Source organism: Myotis yumanensis, unplaced genomic scaffold (assembly GCF_028538775.1).
Source record: "Myotis yumanensis isolate MYYU_CA2020_CCGP unplaced genomic scaffold, mMyoYum1.0.hap1 SCAF_8, whole genome shotgun sequence".
Taxonomy (NCBI): domain Eukaryota; kingdom Metazoa; phylum Chordata; class Mammalia; order Chiroptera; family Vespertilionidae; genus Myotis; species Myotis yumanensis.
The window spans coordinates 6,586,913-6,602,993 of NW_027223759.1; the positions used below are offsets into that span (position 1 = coordinate 6,586,913).

At 46.6% G+C, this 16,081-nt stretch overlaps 1 protein-coding gene across 6 annotated transcripts in view; it reads right to left on the reverse strand.

Moving 5' to 3' along the window:
* ANKRD44 (ankyrin repeat domain 44) overlaps nt 1-16,081 on the reverse strand; it is a 223,762-nt gene that overhangs the window by 19,431 nt on the left and 188,250 nt on the right. For all 6 annotated transcript variants that reach the window (XM_070421756.1, XM_070421751.1, XM_070421753.1 and 3 more), the window contains exons 17-21: nt 14,970-15,041; nt 8,282-8,483; nt 3,691-3,778; nt 1,971-2,088; nt 507-723 (exon numbers count right to left, since the gene is read on the reverse strand). In XM_070421756.1, coding sequence (XP_070277857.1) covers nt 507-723; nt 1,971-2,088; nt 3,691-3,778; nt 8,282-8,483; nt 14,970-15,041 — 697 coding nt within the window. The remainder of the gene's footprint in view (nt 1-506; nt 724-1,970; nt 2,089-3,690; nt 3,779-8,281; nt 8,484-14,969; nt 15,042-16,081) is intronic.

Sequence of the window (16,081 nt, forward strand, 5' to 3'; positions counted from 1 at the left end):
AGCTTGCATTTCTTTTTTACTCAAATAAGTGAAATAAGAAATGTTAGATCTTCTGAATTATAAGTGCGACAAAATAAATGGGGGAAATGAGATATAAAAGAGGAAATGCCCAAAGACAAATCAATCATCTAGAAGTCTGACTGGTAGTCAACTGTAACAGGTGTTAGCTGTGTTATTTTAATTCACTGTAGGGTCCCTGGTTATATCATGTAGCATCAGAAACCTTCATTAAAACTGGTTATTCATTCATTAGAAGTCCTGATTAGGAGTTTTATGTTATTAATTAGCAAAAAGGGAGAAAGTGAATTTTTATTCCATTGAGGCATCATAGTAGCCAGGAAGGGCAACATATTTAAAAAAACAACAACAACAGAAAAAAGGTGTCTCAGATGCAGAAAGATTGGCAATCAAGGTTGACAGCATTGTGCTGCTTTCCCTCCCGAGATCCCAGTGGTGCCGGGTGCAGAGGGAACCCACTGGACTCGGTCGCACGGCAGTCCACTCACCATTGTAGCAAGCCCAGTGCAACGGCGTGTAGCCCTGGTTGTCCTTGAAACAGCAGTCTTCCTCCGACAGGGCCATCTGCAGCAGCTCGCTCAGCCACGTGGCGTGGCCGCGGGCCGCGGCGTAGTGCAAGGGGGTCCTCCCTCTGGCATCTTTGCAGAGAATTGAGACTTCTTCCTCCAGCAGCATCTGCACACATTCCTCATGACCCGACATGATCTAATCGATTGCATTGAAAACACAAGACAAAAGTCAAAAGGGCAGCCGGCTTGGGATGTGAAGCAGGCGGCTGAGTGAGGCTGGGCTCAGAGTCAGAGGACATGCATGCCCGGGGCCTCACGGGAGGACAACCCAGCCAGATTCATAGCAGAAAAGTCCGTGTGGACATCAGCATGTGGGAAACATCTTGACTCTCCAGGCATAACCATGAAAGATACTACGATATAGTGGAACACATGAGTGTTAGAATCAGGAAGGTGTGAGCTAAATCCTGGCTTCCCCTGGTAAAGCTTGGACAAGTGAATTCACCTCTCTGTCTCATTTCATTTACCTGTACCTGGGGATAGTAATAGGGACCCCACAGGTTGTTGTGAGGACTGACGAGATAAGGTACGTAAAGACCCCAGCCTGTTGCATGGCCCACAGGAAGTCCCCAAGAAATAAGAACGAGGATGATCACTTTGACCACTGAGAGTTCCTCTCCTGTTCACTGACCATGGTGGTTGGCACCAGCCCCAAAGAGCACTTTTATTTCTGCTTCTGTTTGTTTTCGTTTCCTCGGCATGCTTTAAAAAACAACTCAGCAGATGTATACAAGGAACTGTCACAGGATACATACTTCAGGCAAGGAATGGGTCAACCGTCAGACACAGCATGGCTACTCAACACTAAGCAATCACTGGAATAAATTATGGCACCTGCATACAATGGACCATTAAAAATGATAGAGCAGGAAAATATTTACTGACATGGAAAAGGTCCTTGATATTCTAAAAGAAAAAAAGGAGGTTCCAAATAGTATCTTCAGTATTCTCTTTTTAATTTTTTTTTTTAAAAATAAATCTATATACAGAAAAGAAGATTTGGTTTATAAACCAAAAAAATGGTTATCTCCAGGAGGTAGGATTACTAGTGATTGTAACTGTCTTCTCTGTGCTTTGAAAAAATACTTTGCAAATTTTCTATGCTGTGCAAGTATTTTGTCATCTGAAAGTAGAAGCAATTCTACCAACAGTAGGAGTTCATGGTTCTGTTATCACAATCGACCATGAAATCGCAAGAGCAGGACCTCAGAGTACCCGCCACTATTTTACTTTTGCAAAAGATTTTGTAATTTCTTTTAGGCCGACTGAGGTTCATTGGTTATCCTAGGAAACAACCTTTTCACTAAAAACTCATATGGGAAGTAAAGAGGAAGCATGCTCATTACACGATGGCTTGACTGCGGCCGAGGAAGACGTACGTACCCCTCTGTGCAAAGCTGTGCATCCCATGATGTCAACAGCATCTACATTTGCTTCCTTTTCAAGTAACAATGAGACAGCATCAATGTGTCCATATGCTACTGCCAGCATCAGTGGGGTTCTAGGAGAGAGAAAGATTGGCTTTTTAGAAGAAAATTAAAACAAAATACTCATTACTTCCAGTGGGAGTAACTCCTTCTCTTTGTCACTCTGTCTGTCTCTGTCTCCATATCTCTCTCTCTCTCTCTCTCTCTCTCTCTATATATATATATATATATATATATATATATATGCATATATACACTAGTATATATGTCTCTCTCTGCCTCTGGCATCTAATGGCCACCTGGAATGGTATCAGTGGGATGACTGATGTGGGTGGGGCCGGGGAGGCTCCTTCTCAGGATGGTCACTGCAATCCCATCATTTTCAGAAGCATTTCGAAATATCAACCAAGCAGGGAGTGCGTGCGTGAAGGAGACCCTCTCGCTCCTATCAGAGTAGTTCGACCTTCATAGAGTTCTGTGTTGGTGTTTGCTCAATGTTTCACTTGACCAAAGTTTGCTGCCTTCCAGAAAAGCCTGGCCAACACAGAGGAAAGAGCAGAGAGCTGGGGCCCAGGAGGGGGCATCCTAGCTCCCACTTCGACACTGGCTCACATACCGGGCGGGGGTGAGGCACTCGTGCTGGCTCTGCCTTTCCTATCTGTAAGAAGACTGGGGGCAGGAACAGGCTATCAGGTGGGAAGGACTTGGGAAAAACAAACCCAAGGAAGGAGGCAAATATGGAGGATTTTTATGATGGAGATAACTTCTTGAGGCCATTGCCATTATTAATATGAACATGAAAATGTAGCAGCTTCAAAAGAGGGTAAAATGGGTAGGAAGAAGGAGCCAAGGAGGACTATTTTTCAAAGACCAGGGTACATGGCCCTAGGCCAGTGATGGTGAACCTTTTGAGCTCGGCGTGTCAGCATTTTGAAAAACCCTAACTTAACTCTGGTGCCGTGTCACATATAGAAATTTTTTGATATTTGCAACCATAGTAAAACAAAGACTTATATTTTTTATATTTATTTTATATATTGAAATGCCATTTAACAAAGAAAAATCAACCAAAATAATGAGTTTGCGTGTCACCTCTGACACGCGTGTCATAGGTTCGCCATCACTGCCCTAGACATACAAAGTTGGCTCTTTTTCATCAACACACACACACATACACATACACACACATACACACACACATATACATATACACACATATACACACATATACACACACACATACACACACACATATACATATACACACATATACACATACACATACACACACACATATACACACATACACACACATACACATACACACACATACACACACATACACACACATACACATACACACACACACACACTGCACTTAGGTAGACTCTCCTAAGTCCCGTGGTGACATTCTTTAGAGTTAGTAGAGCTATTGTAATCATCATAAGCTACGCCTTTTTCCATATGAGCAACCGTAGCCCTACTTTTGCCCGTCCCTGCATATACTCTGACACGAAGCTACCTCATTATTCCAGGGTCCTCAGCCAGTGAATTTCACCCAAACATGTACCCCCCAACCTCACGCTCAGCAGTCAGCCCTCCCAGCGGCTAAACCACCAACCATCACCCACCGTGACTGAAATCAACCGCCGGCCCGGCCCAGGGGGGACACTTACTGTCCTTTGGCATCTTTCACGTCAACCACTTCCGGGTTGTCTGCGATTTCTAGTAACAGCCGCAAACACAGGGTGTGACCATTAATCACTGGAAGAGAGAAGAACGGGCATTCTGTTAACAGACCCACAGGATCACACACAGCCCTCCAGAGTGAAGTCTACTTGGGCTCTAAATCACTGGTCTTCAATCTGCTGTCCCCACATTCCAGGTCATACCAGCTGCCGGCACAGTGAGCCCTGAGGCTGACTTCACTCATCCATCTTCTTCTTCCCAGCAGGGCCCCTTGGTCCTTACGGAACTGGTTCCTGGTTCATGCCCCGAGGGTTATTTTCCCTTAAACATGATGTCCTTTTTTTCAAATCTCTTTTTTTCATTTCTCCCTACTTCCCAGTTCCTTTTGCTCTTCTGAGAGAGTCACACAATAGTACTATGCAACCCGGTGTCCTGCCTGCCTTCAGACCTTTTTAAAAAGAAGGAAGAAGGGACAGGAGAGGGGAGTGGAGGGGAGAGAGGGGAGCAGGAATAGGATGGAAGGAGGGGATAGGGAGGAGGTGAAGCAGAGGAGAGGCGAGAAGAGGAAGGGAGAGAGCGAACAGGTCCTGCTAGTACTCCCTCCGACACTGTACATTCTGCAGGCATCCAAGTAACCGTTCTGATTGACGCACAGTGACTTACAGCAAACCCTCAGGCCGGGGAGGTGTACAGAGTCTGCCCACTCACTGCTCGTTGATTGACAGCCTGGATGGGCTGCCTGCAGGGGCGCCTCTGTCCCAGAGTTCCTCAAACCACAGCCTGACAGTGTCTCATGCATGCAGGGGGAAGGGCAGGGGGGTGGGGCTCTCCATCAGCCTCACACTCCTGGTCCCCTGGCCTCCCCGCCCCTCTCCTCCCTTCCCTTCCCCTGCCTCGGTCTCCTCGCCACTTCCCAGGTGCTGCGGGTCCTCACCCCTAACCACCAGCGGTCACAGCGAGGGCTGGCAATGGGCAGGAGGCGCAGCCAGGGCACTGCTGTTGGCCTGGACCAGCTCAGGCACATTACATGGCACCCTTATGATAGGGGCAGAAATAGAATACTGGGGACCAGCTGTCATTGTAAGAAATATGAATCATGCCCTGTTCACCGGGATTGGTTTGTTCTGATGAAAGAGGCACATTCTAATCTGGCTGGAGGTGCATGTGGGACCTGGGAGCTCACTTGGAAATGCAGCCCACCCTCCCCATCGGGAGCGGCCTGTTATCATGGGAAGATGAACAGCCTTGTTGCAGAAATCAGAGCTGCCAGCCCTGTGAAGACCCCCAGCCTGTGCGTGCCATGCCGCAGGCCTCTGCAAATCTCCAGCCGTTATTACCTGTAAATCCATTTGGCATACCCTTTTGCCTACTTCCCCATGTAAGCTTTGTCCTTTTACCCAATATAAGCAGCTGGTTTATGGAGGGGGGCAGGGGGACAGAGCAGATTTTTGTGGATGACCTGCTGCTCCCCATGCTGCTGGCAGTATTGGAATAAATGCTCATATATGATGCAACCCTGTCTCTGCTTCATTGGCTCAAACAGGGACAGGCAGCCCGGAACCCTTGTCTGGTTACACTTATGCGCACCAGGCGCAATGCTTCCTGCAGGGTGGGTGCTTCGGGTGCTAGGAGGCAACCCTCCCAGGAGGGCAGTCGGGGCGGGAGCAGCTCCCCCCTCCAGCTTGTTGGATGCCACCCACAGCCTCACACAGACATGGCTTCCACTCGGGGAATAGGCTGAGGACAAGCAATGTGTACGTTTTCCATCGTGACCTTCTCTCCTCTCTGAACAGTGAGGACACTGCAGCATGCATTGCATTTGCCTCCACATGGATGCGGAGAGAGAAGGGAATAGACGTAGATGTAGCTACGTTAGGTTAATGAGGGCTCTTGGAAGAGCTGCACTTTACAGTCCTTTTATCGAATGCCAGTCAGGAGAGAATGCTAATTCAATGACACGTTTTTCAGGGACAATACATATTAGAATGAGCTCACGTTCATCGACACCACTCAGCTGAGACACAGGAATAACGCCCACGTTCTGTGGACGGCTGCTCTCAGCTCATTCTCAGGTACATTTCTGTATCTCAGGGGGAAATCTGGGGACTGGAACACAGGCATTGTATTGTGGTTGCCTTTGGGTTGTTTTCTTTGTTTCAGTAGCGCATTCAACCTGTTACCACGGTACCGCCTGTAGGCGAGCAGTTTACTGTATGCTTAAAAGGAAAGGATGGGCAGAGGACTGGCAGCTAAATGCTATGGCAATGGGTCCCCAAGCATAGGGAGGGTCAGGGGAGTGTGACTGATGCCTCCTTCTTCATCAACTTGACCTCCTTTACAGGCTCATCACCATCATAGTTCCAAGGATATTTGGTTTTTGGCTAAACAGAAAAAGGGAAAAATCATCTAAGTTCCTATCACTGAGCCAGTGTGTTGCAGAGCAAACCAATACCCACAGTAGTGTGTTGGGTTGTTGTTTTTTTGCGGGGGGTGGCGGGGGGGGGGGTACTGCTTTTTGGACTGAGCCAATTACCCTCAGGTAAGTATAAGGCCCCCTTCGTGGAAAAGTGCAGCCAAAGTGGAATTCCTGTTGGCTCCCCACACTCTCCATTTCCCCAATGGCTAACATCTCCTTGGCTGTGCGGGGCCAAGTCCAGCTTTGTCTTAGACTAGCCCCGCCTCCGCTGCTCAAAGACCGCAACTGCCATTGCAACTAGCTGTGCCCAAACCTCTGACATCCATTCTGGCTCTTGCTCCTCAGTATTCCCAGGATTTGAAACAACAACAACAACAAGTTGGCCTTTCAAATGAGTTGGAAGAGATTCAGGGTAAACAGAATCTGAAAGCACGGGCTACAGCTTGCACGTAGCAGACATGTTGTGGAGAACAGAGTCGAATGACAGCCTGTTTTGCCCAATGAATGACTTGGACATCCAAAAGGAGTGAGTCGGTTTGACCACGAGGGGGCTCCATTGGACCATAACCTCTGCAGTGGCAAATGCGTGACCATGGTTATTTTTCATGGTTCACTGTTTACAAGAGCGATTCTCCACAATGAAAAGAGGCCCTCTGTCGTTGTCAGGGAGTACCTGGTAACGAAGGCAGGGTGCTTGCCTTACGAGCAGGCAACCAATATTTTAAAAGAACTAAGTTTGAACTTTAGAATAATGCCAAGGATGTCTAGAATATCAAACTGTATAATGCTTTACAACAATAGCAAAAAAACTAAATGTGGGTAAAAAAAGTAAGAATTGCAATTTAACCAGCCACTGCTGACCTCATGACTAAAGTTTTTCCCCCCTCAGGAATAATTGTTTCCAGGTAATTAGGCAACAGCCATGTGTGTGTTTTTTTCTACTCGATATTGTTTTTCTTCAGTGGTTTAGAAATTCAGGGTTGTAGGTGGAAATTCTTCTACAAAGTCTAACATTCTGAGGAAATTTTCCCAACAAGATCATTAAATCTACTGGAAAACCATTTTCACTCGCTGCTTCCTCAATACACTCATTTAATGGTATAAGACAGTTATTTCTCATCATAAGACAATATTTATGATCCTGATCAAAGACAGATATCATTGAATCCCTGACTCCAGAGGAATATATGCCCTCACTGAGCTAGAGGCTCTCCCCATCACTTTATATCTGTGTGTACCTCTAGCAGGGTCCTGATACAGTTTGATTGTATGTGTATTAGAGAAAAATCCCAGAAAAAGACAATTAGTTCCTTTCTGATATCTACATGCACTTTTTAAGAGTCTCTTTTTACACCCGATGCACCAAGAATCAGAGCAGAAGCTCAGAGGCATCATTTAGGCTGGCAGAATGGTGCGCTGATTAGTCCGCTGTCTGATGACTCCTTTTATGAAACAGCCCTGAAATGTCATGAATTTCCCACTTTAAAATGCTGTGTGATTTTGTTCTATGTGACTTATCTGAAGGTCACAGTAGGCCTTGCCCTTTTTCAGAACGTTTTGTGATGACTATTGGCCAAAGGCTCTGCACTCTCTTTTGAGTTAAGACCAGATGGAGCACGGAGGATTTTTAGAGCTGGATTTACAGTGTTGTACTCTGTGTGATACTGTAATAATGCACACATATCATTCTACATTTGTCCAAACTCACGGGATGCACAACAGCAAGAGTGGGCCCTAATGGAAACTATGGACTTGGGATGGGGATGAGGTGTTGATGTAGGTTCATCAATTGTGATATATGTACCACTCTCGTGGGACGATGATAATGGGAGAGGCTATGCGGGGGGGGGGGGGGGGGGGGGGGGGCGGGGGGGGAGAGAGGCAGGAGGTGCATGGGAAGTCTCTGTACCTTCCTCTCAATTTTGCTGTGAACCTAAAACTGCTCTAAAAAAATACATCTTTCAAGGAGACGCCAGGGCCCACCTGGCCAGAGAACAATCACCTCCACGTGATGGGCAGCCGAGGGTTTTGGACGAGTGTAGGCATGCCTGATGCAGAAAGAAAATGTTTTAAAAACTGGGATGGAAGAAGACGCTGCCAACCTTTTACTCAGCTTACGAGTCGGCCGCAAAAACGCTAACCGCTCTCTGGGCGAGACCCACCTGAGGCGTGAAGTGGGGTCCTTTTGGTGACATCGTCTTTCACAAAGATGGATGCGCCCTGGTTGATCAGCGCTTCCACGCATTCCGTGTGGCCCTTGAAGGCAGCCAGGTCCAGAGCGGTGCGGCCCTTCTCGTCCCGGATGTCCAGGTCCACCAGGGACTGCAGGAGCACTTCCAGGGCCTGGTGGTGCCCGTTGTAGGCCTGCAAAGGGGAAGCCAGTGACACAAGTGCTCGCTCGCCTCGGACCCCACCACTCCCCCAGTGAGGGGCGCAGCCGCCAAGGTCACAGACAGAGGCTACCCCAAGGAGCACGTCAGACAGACACTCGGGATAAAGCAAAACACAGGAAAAACAGCCCTGACCGGTTTGGCTCAGTGGATAGAGCGTCGGCCTGCGAACTCAAGGGTCCCAGGTTTGATTCTGGTCAACGGCATGTACCTTGGTTGCGGGCATATCCCCAGTGGGAGGTGTGCAGGAGGCAGCTGATGGATGTTTCTCTCTCATCGATGTTTCTAACTCTCTATCCCTCTCCCTTCCTCTCTGTAAAAAATCAATAAAATATATTTTTTAAAAACCAACCAAACAAAAAAACAGGAAACCAAAGAATTAGATTGAAAAATCAAAATGCATGAAACTCACAGCTATATATGAATTCCTTCGTGCCCTTTCTCTTTTGTCAAATAATCTGCCCCAGAGGCACCGAATGTATGAATGGACTCATGTATTTGTATCTATCGATCTACTCTCCCAATGCAAACCAGCAGCTGAATGAATTAATATATTCTTATATCTGCCAGTACAGGCTAACCATACCGACATGATCCGATTTTTTTTTTTTTCCGGGAGATTATTCTGTTAAACCTGGAGCAAAAGGTTACCAAAAACATGTGGTCTTCATAATTCAACAGAGGCGTACAGACCTTGTTGCGGTTGAATATTTTCATTTCCAGCCATGTGACCCTGGGTGAGTTTCTTAATTTCACTTAGTTTGTTTCCTTGTCTATAAAAGGACAGCAATAAAAGGTGCCTCACAGGGAGGATTAAAAAAAAAGAGAGAGATAAAATCGCACAGGCTTTGCATCATACCGTGTACACAGCTGATGCTTCCTCCTCTCCCCTTTGCTCCCTCCACCGATTATAATGAAAACAGAGACAAAAGTGTGGGAAAACGTTCTGTGTAGCAGCGCCAAGTTCTGACTTGTTATGAGGCCCTACGCTATGCTAAGAGGAAGAGCCTTCACACTAAAAAACAAAAGTCTGAAAGCTGATTTTTATTAAGTCTATGAGGTAAAAAGCATCTATGTACACACAAGAGAAAGAACATTGAAATAAAGAAAAGAAAAGGTGTAGGAATCCAGAGAGCAGGGATAGGAAGGAGCAGGGGGGTGAGAGAGACGGAGGGAAGGCCAGTCCTCGGAGTCCTCAGCCCAAGTCCCCTCTTTTGTCTCCGGCACCTTCCATGTTTCTGCCGCAGTGATTACTCAGGCACCATTTATATGAAAAAGGGCTCAGCACAGAAAAAGGTTAGTTTCCTTAATATAACAAGAGCTCTTACGAACCATTTTTAAAAACTAGAAAATGTGCAAAGGGCATAAAGAGGCAGCTCACATAAAAAGAAAAGGTCAGTGAACATATGAAAAAAAATATGTATATTTTATGGTACTATTTTTTAACTACCAGATTGGCAATGATTAAGTTTGGTCATGTCCTGTATTAGTTAAGAGCGGTGGAAAAAGCAATCTTGTGCTCTGTTGGTGGGAATATAGATTGGTGTGACATTTGTGGAGAGCAATCAGACAAAACCTATCAAATAAAAAAAAATACTAAGTTGCAAACACTGCATAGAGCACGACCTCATTTATACAAAAAAGCAAATATATCCAGAAATATACATGTCTTTATATGTATACTTCTAAATTTATAGAAAATTTCAGAAGATTAGGAGAGAAACTGTGAACTTCTAGAAACAAAAAGTAAAGTAATGAACATATGGACATTTTTCACCTTATCTTTTTAAAAATTATTTAAATTGTTTCCTCTGAGTATTTTTTTGAATATATTTTTATTGATTTCAGAGAGGAAGGGAGAGGGAGAGAGAGGGACATAATCACTGATGAGAGAGAATCATCGATTGGCTGCCTCCTGCATGCCCCCTACTGGGGATCAAGCCTGCAACCCTGGCAGGTGACCCTGACTGGAACCAAACCCGGGACCCTTCAGTCCACAGGCCGACGCTCTACCCAATGAACTGAACCGGCCAGGGCGGAGTATGTTTTTTAAATAGCACTATTGAAGGCACTGTGCTGAGCACTCCAGCTATAGCCTCTCATTTAATCGCTGCAAGCATCCTTTTTATAGATGAACAAAACAAACAATGAAACCAGCAATGTTCACTGACTCAACAGCACTTAGCTAGTACATGACAGAGTCGGGATTTGAAACCCCAAATCTGAGACCACGAAAACCTATGCTTTCAGGCAACGTCTTATCATTTCCCCCCAGTAATTCCACTGAAGTGACTTTCAGACAAAATACTTTTGTCTCTACTTGTTCCGGCGCGGAGAGCTGATTAACAAGCATCGGATCAGAAACTACACTCTTCCCTGGAAGGCCTGGCGTCGGGGGAAGTGCCCTGAACGAGCGATGAAGCAAGGTTTGCACTCGGGAACGTCCAGGCCGTCGCTCCTACACTGCACGCGGTCTTTCTTGAGACGGAGAACCGAATCCCTGCACCACCTTCAGAACCTGGACTTGCTGTGCAAACCGTAACTGCAGAGGCTCCCAGGCCTTCAGTCTAAACTCAACTCTGAAGCGGCCTTTGCTCTGAGCCAGGCAGCACTGGGCCCATTCCTACTGCGACAAAAACAGCGAACATGTTCATGTCTGTCAGTATGACAGCCTCAGAAAATAGAACCGGTGACTTACAAAGCACATGCATATCTATGAAGCATGACAACGAACACGTTAGATTTACTAGAGAAGACACAGAGAAGGACTCAGGAAGGCAGCCAGCGTGGAGGCACCGCAGGGGCACCACAGGCGCATAAGCTGGGTGCTGGCGTACGAACTCACCTCCTCCAAGAGGCCCTTTAAACCTCACAGCAACGACTAAACCCATTAGCATGTGTCCAAGCTAAAGAGGCTTAATGTCAAAATAAAACAGAGCGAACCCTGCTGGTAGTTAGAGAAGCCTCAGAATCCCATCCCATACTTCCTTCTATACCAGGAGCTTGAAACGTCCCTTAAAGACAGGATGGTTGTAAGTCCGGGTTTACCTATAGAATCCTGGTTTTTGCCTTTAGTCTAGTTCAGCGATTTTCAATCGGTGTGCTGCAAGAATGGTTAAAACATGCAATACCTGACGGCTTAGTCAGGGGCACTGGCCTCTTTTCCCTTAGATTGTCAGATAAAAAATGACAACAGTAAACATAAGAGCCGTCCGGTGTGAATCAATCAAACATATACCTATTTTTTGTTGTTGTTGTTAGGCCATAACAAATACAGAGGCCAAAAATACATCTTTTGGTGTGCTGCAGAATTCTAGTAATTAGTTTGTGTGTGCCATAGGTTGGAAATCGCTGGCCCTGTTTCCAGCTCCTGCATTTTAGCATGCATCTGCATTACAATACAGAACTGAAGAGACACAGTGACGTACTAAATGTCAAAGGCAATAGGAGGGGAATAATAAAGGTAACTCGGACTAGACCAGAACATTCATTTATCTTCACACTTCAGAGCTTAGCCCTATGGAATTCTCTTTGATGGTTAATGCATGATTCAGTCTTGAGACAATTATATGGCTCTTGAGGTCTATTGAAAGAGCGGACAACAAAGCTTTAAGCTCTCTGAAAGGGACTCGGTAGTCAGCAGTACGCGATGAAAACTGTCCTATTCTCCTTCCTATTCCCATCACCGTCCACCAGGCGGTCAGTAGGTAATTCCACAAATAATATCTGAAATAACTAAAGGAGGAAGCAACTCACAAAAGAACAAACACGCTGGTTCAAAAAGCACGTAGTGTGTTGGCTTTCAATAGACAACCCAGCGTAAGCCTTTGCTGCAGGGAACAAACATTTTAAGTCTGTTTCACGAAATTCTTTAAATCTCAGTAGGTAACACATACTTTTATAACGTGATTAATTTCTTTGAATTTTTTCGATGGGAACTGAGGACACCGAGGAGGAAGAAGTTGGGGGTCCTCACAGAATCCGCACAACCATGGGTCCATCTGGACCTCTGGGCAGCGGGAGCCCTCATTTGCATAGCCCTGCTTCCTGATTTAATTTTTCCAAGTGGCTGAAAATGCCCATGAACTCCCTGGCTCGTCACCCTGGAGGCTTGCATCATTCCGGCAGGAAATGGTAACCAGGTGGGTCAGGTGTCCCATGGCCGGCAGGTTGGAGGGCGTCTGCTTCCACCTAAGAAGCGAATGCCCTGGGGTTTTATCCAATGAATTGCCTCAGAGGCCCCTGGACAGGCAGATGGCATCCTTGGGGAGTCCTTGAAGCAAATAATATATTTTTATTTGTTTTTACTATTTTTAAAAATATTTTTCATTTTTATTGATTTCAGAGAGGAAGGGAGAGGGAGAGAGAGAGAAACATCAATGATGAGAGAGAATAATTGATCGGCTGCTTCCCACAAGCTCCCCACCCCAGCATGCCCCCTCGATCGGAATGGAACCTGGGACCCTCCAGTCCACAGGCCGACGATCTATCCATTGAGCCAAACCAGCCAGGGCAAAGCAAATAATATATTTTTAAATGGTTTGCATTTCAAGGGCACGACTAAAATGTTTTAGGATTAACCCACTGCTATCACCACGGCCAAAGGCATCCTCATCCCTGCTTGCCTGGTTGTCTACCTTCTGCTTTGTCTACCTTACAGTTTCAACTCCACACACTTTTAAAACAAAAGTAATATCACTTCATCTGTCTCCTCAGACTCCTCCAAAGGGCTTCCTATTTTGCTCAAAGGAAAGGTCACAGTTCTTACAAGAGCATGAGGCCCTCTGACCTGCACGGCTCCCTGCCCCCCCCCCCCCCCCCCCCCCGGCAACATGTCAGGCCTTGTCCCCTCCCCACGCCACACTCTCCCTGCCACAGTGGTTTTCTGGCTCTTCCGGTAACTTGCCAAGCGTGCCCTCACCTTTGCGCTTCTGCCTAGAACACTCAGGTGTCAGCCAGCCATGTGGGCAGCCCTGGTGTCCGTGCAGGAGGGAGGCTCTGCGCTATGTAACAGCGCCCCGGCCACCTCCACCCCCGTCTCGCCGATCGCTGTGGGGCACACGCAGCACCTATCACCCTCCGTCCTGCCACACGGTCACTTGCCTGGACTGGACTGGACTGGAAAGTACCAGGACAGAGCCCGGGCTTTGCTTACGGCAACAGCTCCAGCTCCTGGGACAGTGCTTACTACAGACACAGTCGGCGCATGTCAATGAAAGACCGACATCATGTTAATCATGGGGAGGATGATGCTGCTGGTTGCACACAGGCGCCAGGCACTGTTCTCACTGCTTTATGTGTTAGCTCATGTCTTTCCCTCAACGGCCCTGGGATAGAGGTACTGCTGTTCTCCACATGTGGTGGGTGGAGAAACTGAGGCACAAGAGGTTAGATCAGGGGTGGGCAAACTTTTTGACTCGAGGGTCACAATGGGTTCTTAAACTGGACCGGAGGGCCGGAACAAAAGCATGGATGGAGTGTTTGTGTGAACTAATATAAATTCAAAGTAAACATCATTACATAAAAGGGTACGGTCTTTTTTTTTTTTTTTTTAGTTTTATTCATTTCAAACGGGCCGGATCCGGCCCGCGGGCCATAGTTTGCCCACGGCTGGGTTAGATACTTAGCTAAGCTCATACAACAAATTAATTAACAAATTGGAAAGGGTTTGGGGATCCTTAACTAACTCACCCCTTTTAACTTACAGGAGGGAAACCAGGTCCAGGTGAGCTACTAGTGAGGAGACTGGCAGCTGGGACCTCTCTCTGCATGCACTTCCTCACTCCCTAAGCCCACCCTGACTTTCCAAGACTGGAAACCCACAGAGCTTAGCAGAGCACCAGGCACGCAAAAAACACTGAACAATCACTTTTTAAAAATGAATGAGAGATGACAGAATTTCTAGAAGCTGAGAAGTCTCTTCTCAGATCAGAAGGAGGCTTGGTGGTGCACTCAACCCCGCTTTCAAAGGGCATCAGGATTCCATCTGAGGTACCCTTTCCAACAGGCCTCTCTGGGGGTGGCTAGTGCTGTCTGTGAACCCTCGGTGTTGGGGTAACTTCCCCAGGCACAGCCAATGGTTGGGCAGAGATTTCAGGGAACAACCTTTAGAGCAACCGATACCAAAAGCCAACCGGTGTGAATTTTTTACATGTAAGCATCCCATTACCGATCTACATTTTCCATTCCAAATCCATCTCCAGCAACAAAGACTTATGCACATTCTAACCTGATTTCCCTGGATCCAGAGTGTGTGTGCGTATGTCAGTGGGTGTGTTGGTGGGTGTGACTGAGGGTGGGGAGGTGGGTGTCCATGGATGTGCCCGAGCCTTTGCCCAGGCACTGTTTTCGTGGTCAGCTATGTCTGCATGCCTGTGCTTTCATTGTCAGAGCAGCCTAGTTTTAGGGACACTTCGGTTCTTCCTGTAACAAGCGAAGTTGCCCACAGAATCTCACTTACAGCCAAGTGGAGTGGACTCTTGGTAGCACCCGGATCTGATTCTTCAAAACCACCGTTGGTTCTTTCCAAAAGCTGTGGAGAGGAAGGAAAACGACAGGACGTCAGTACAGTCCGCAAAAGGAGTCCTACTTCATGGGTACGAGTGGGAGCACAGGTGAGGAAGGAGGTGTCAGGAACTGAAGACATTGTGCAACTTATAAGCAATGTAAGGACCTGATGTAGTGCGTCCAACAAAGACGCTGAGGGTTTCAACCTCTACAACAGTGGTTCCCAACCTATTTTTGGCCATGCCCCACCTAAGCGTCTCTAAAATCCTGATGCCCCCCACCCACTGTGACAAATAATTCTTATTTTTCAAAAAGTGAACTCCTAAAAGGCCATTAACTTGGTCTAAACAAGCTTCCAAAGAACATGGCATCCATGAAAGAGAAAAATAAAAGAATGATAGGACAGTTGAAGTACTGAGGAAGAAATCATTAAGGAATTGTTAAAAAATAATAATAATATGAAGCGATATGAAAAAAAGCAAATAAAATTTCAAAACATGTAATAGAGAACTGAAATGTATAAATGCCACAATATATATTTATACTAGAGGCCCGGTGCATGAATTCATGCATGGGTGGGGTCTGGCCAGCCCGCCCTGATAGGGGCCAATTGGGCCAGGCCGGCCGGGGGGTGGGGCTGCAGGCAGTTGGCCGGCTGGCCCTGCCCCCTGGTCGAACTCCCGGTTAGGGGACAATTTGCATATTAGCCTTTTATTATATAGGAGGATATGGTATAAGAGGCCCCTAAGACCATAAGAAATGCCAAAAATTCACTGCTAATAACTCATTCTCAAATTGCCCCCCTTAAAAATCAAATTGCGCCGTAACCGGTTTGGCTCAGTGGATAGAGCGTCAGCCTGCGGACTCAAGGGTCCCAGGTTCGATTCTGGTCAAGGGCATGTACCTTGGTTGCGGGCACATCCCCAGTAGGGAATGTGCAGGAGGCAGCTGATCAATGTTTCTCTCTCAATGATGTTTCTAACTCTCTATCCCTCTCCCTTCCTCTCTGTAAAAAATCAATAAAATATTTTTAAAAAATCAAATTGCCACCCTGTGGGCGTGTGC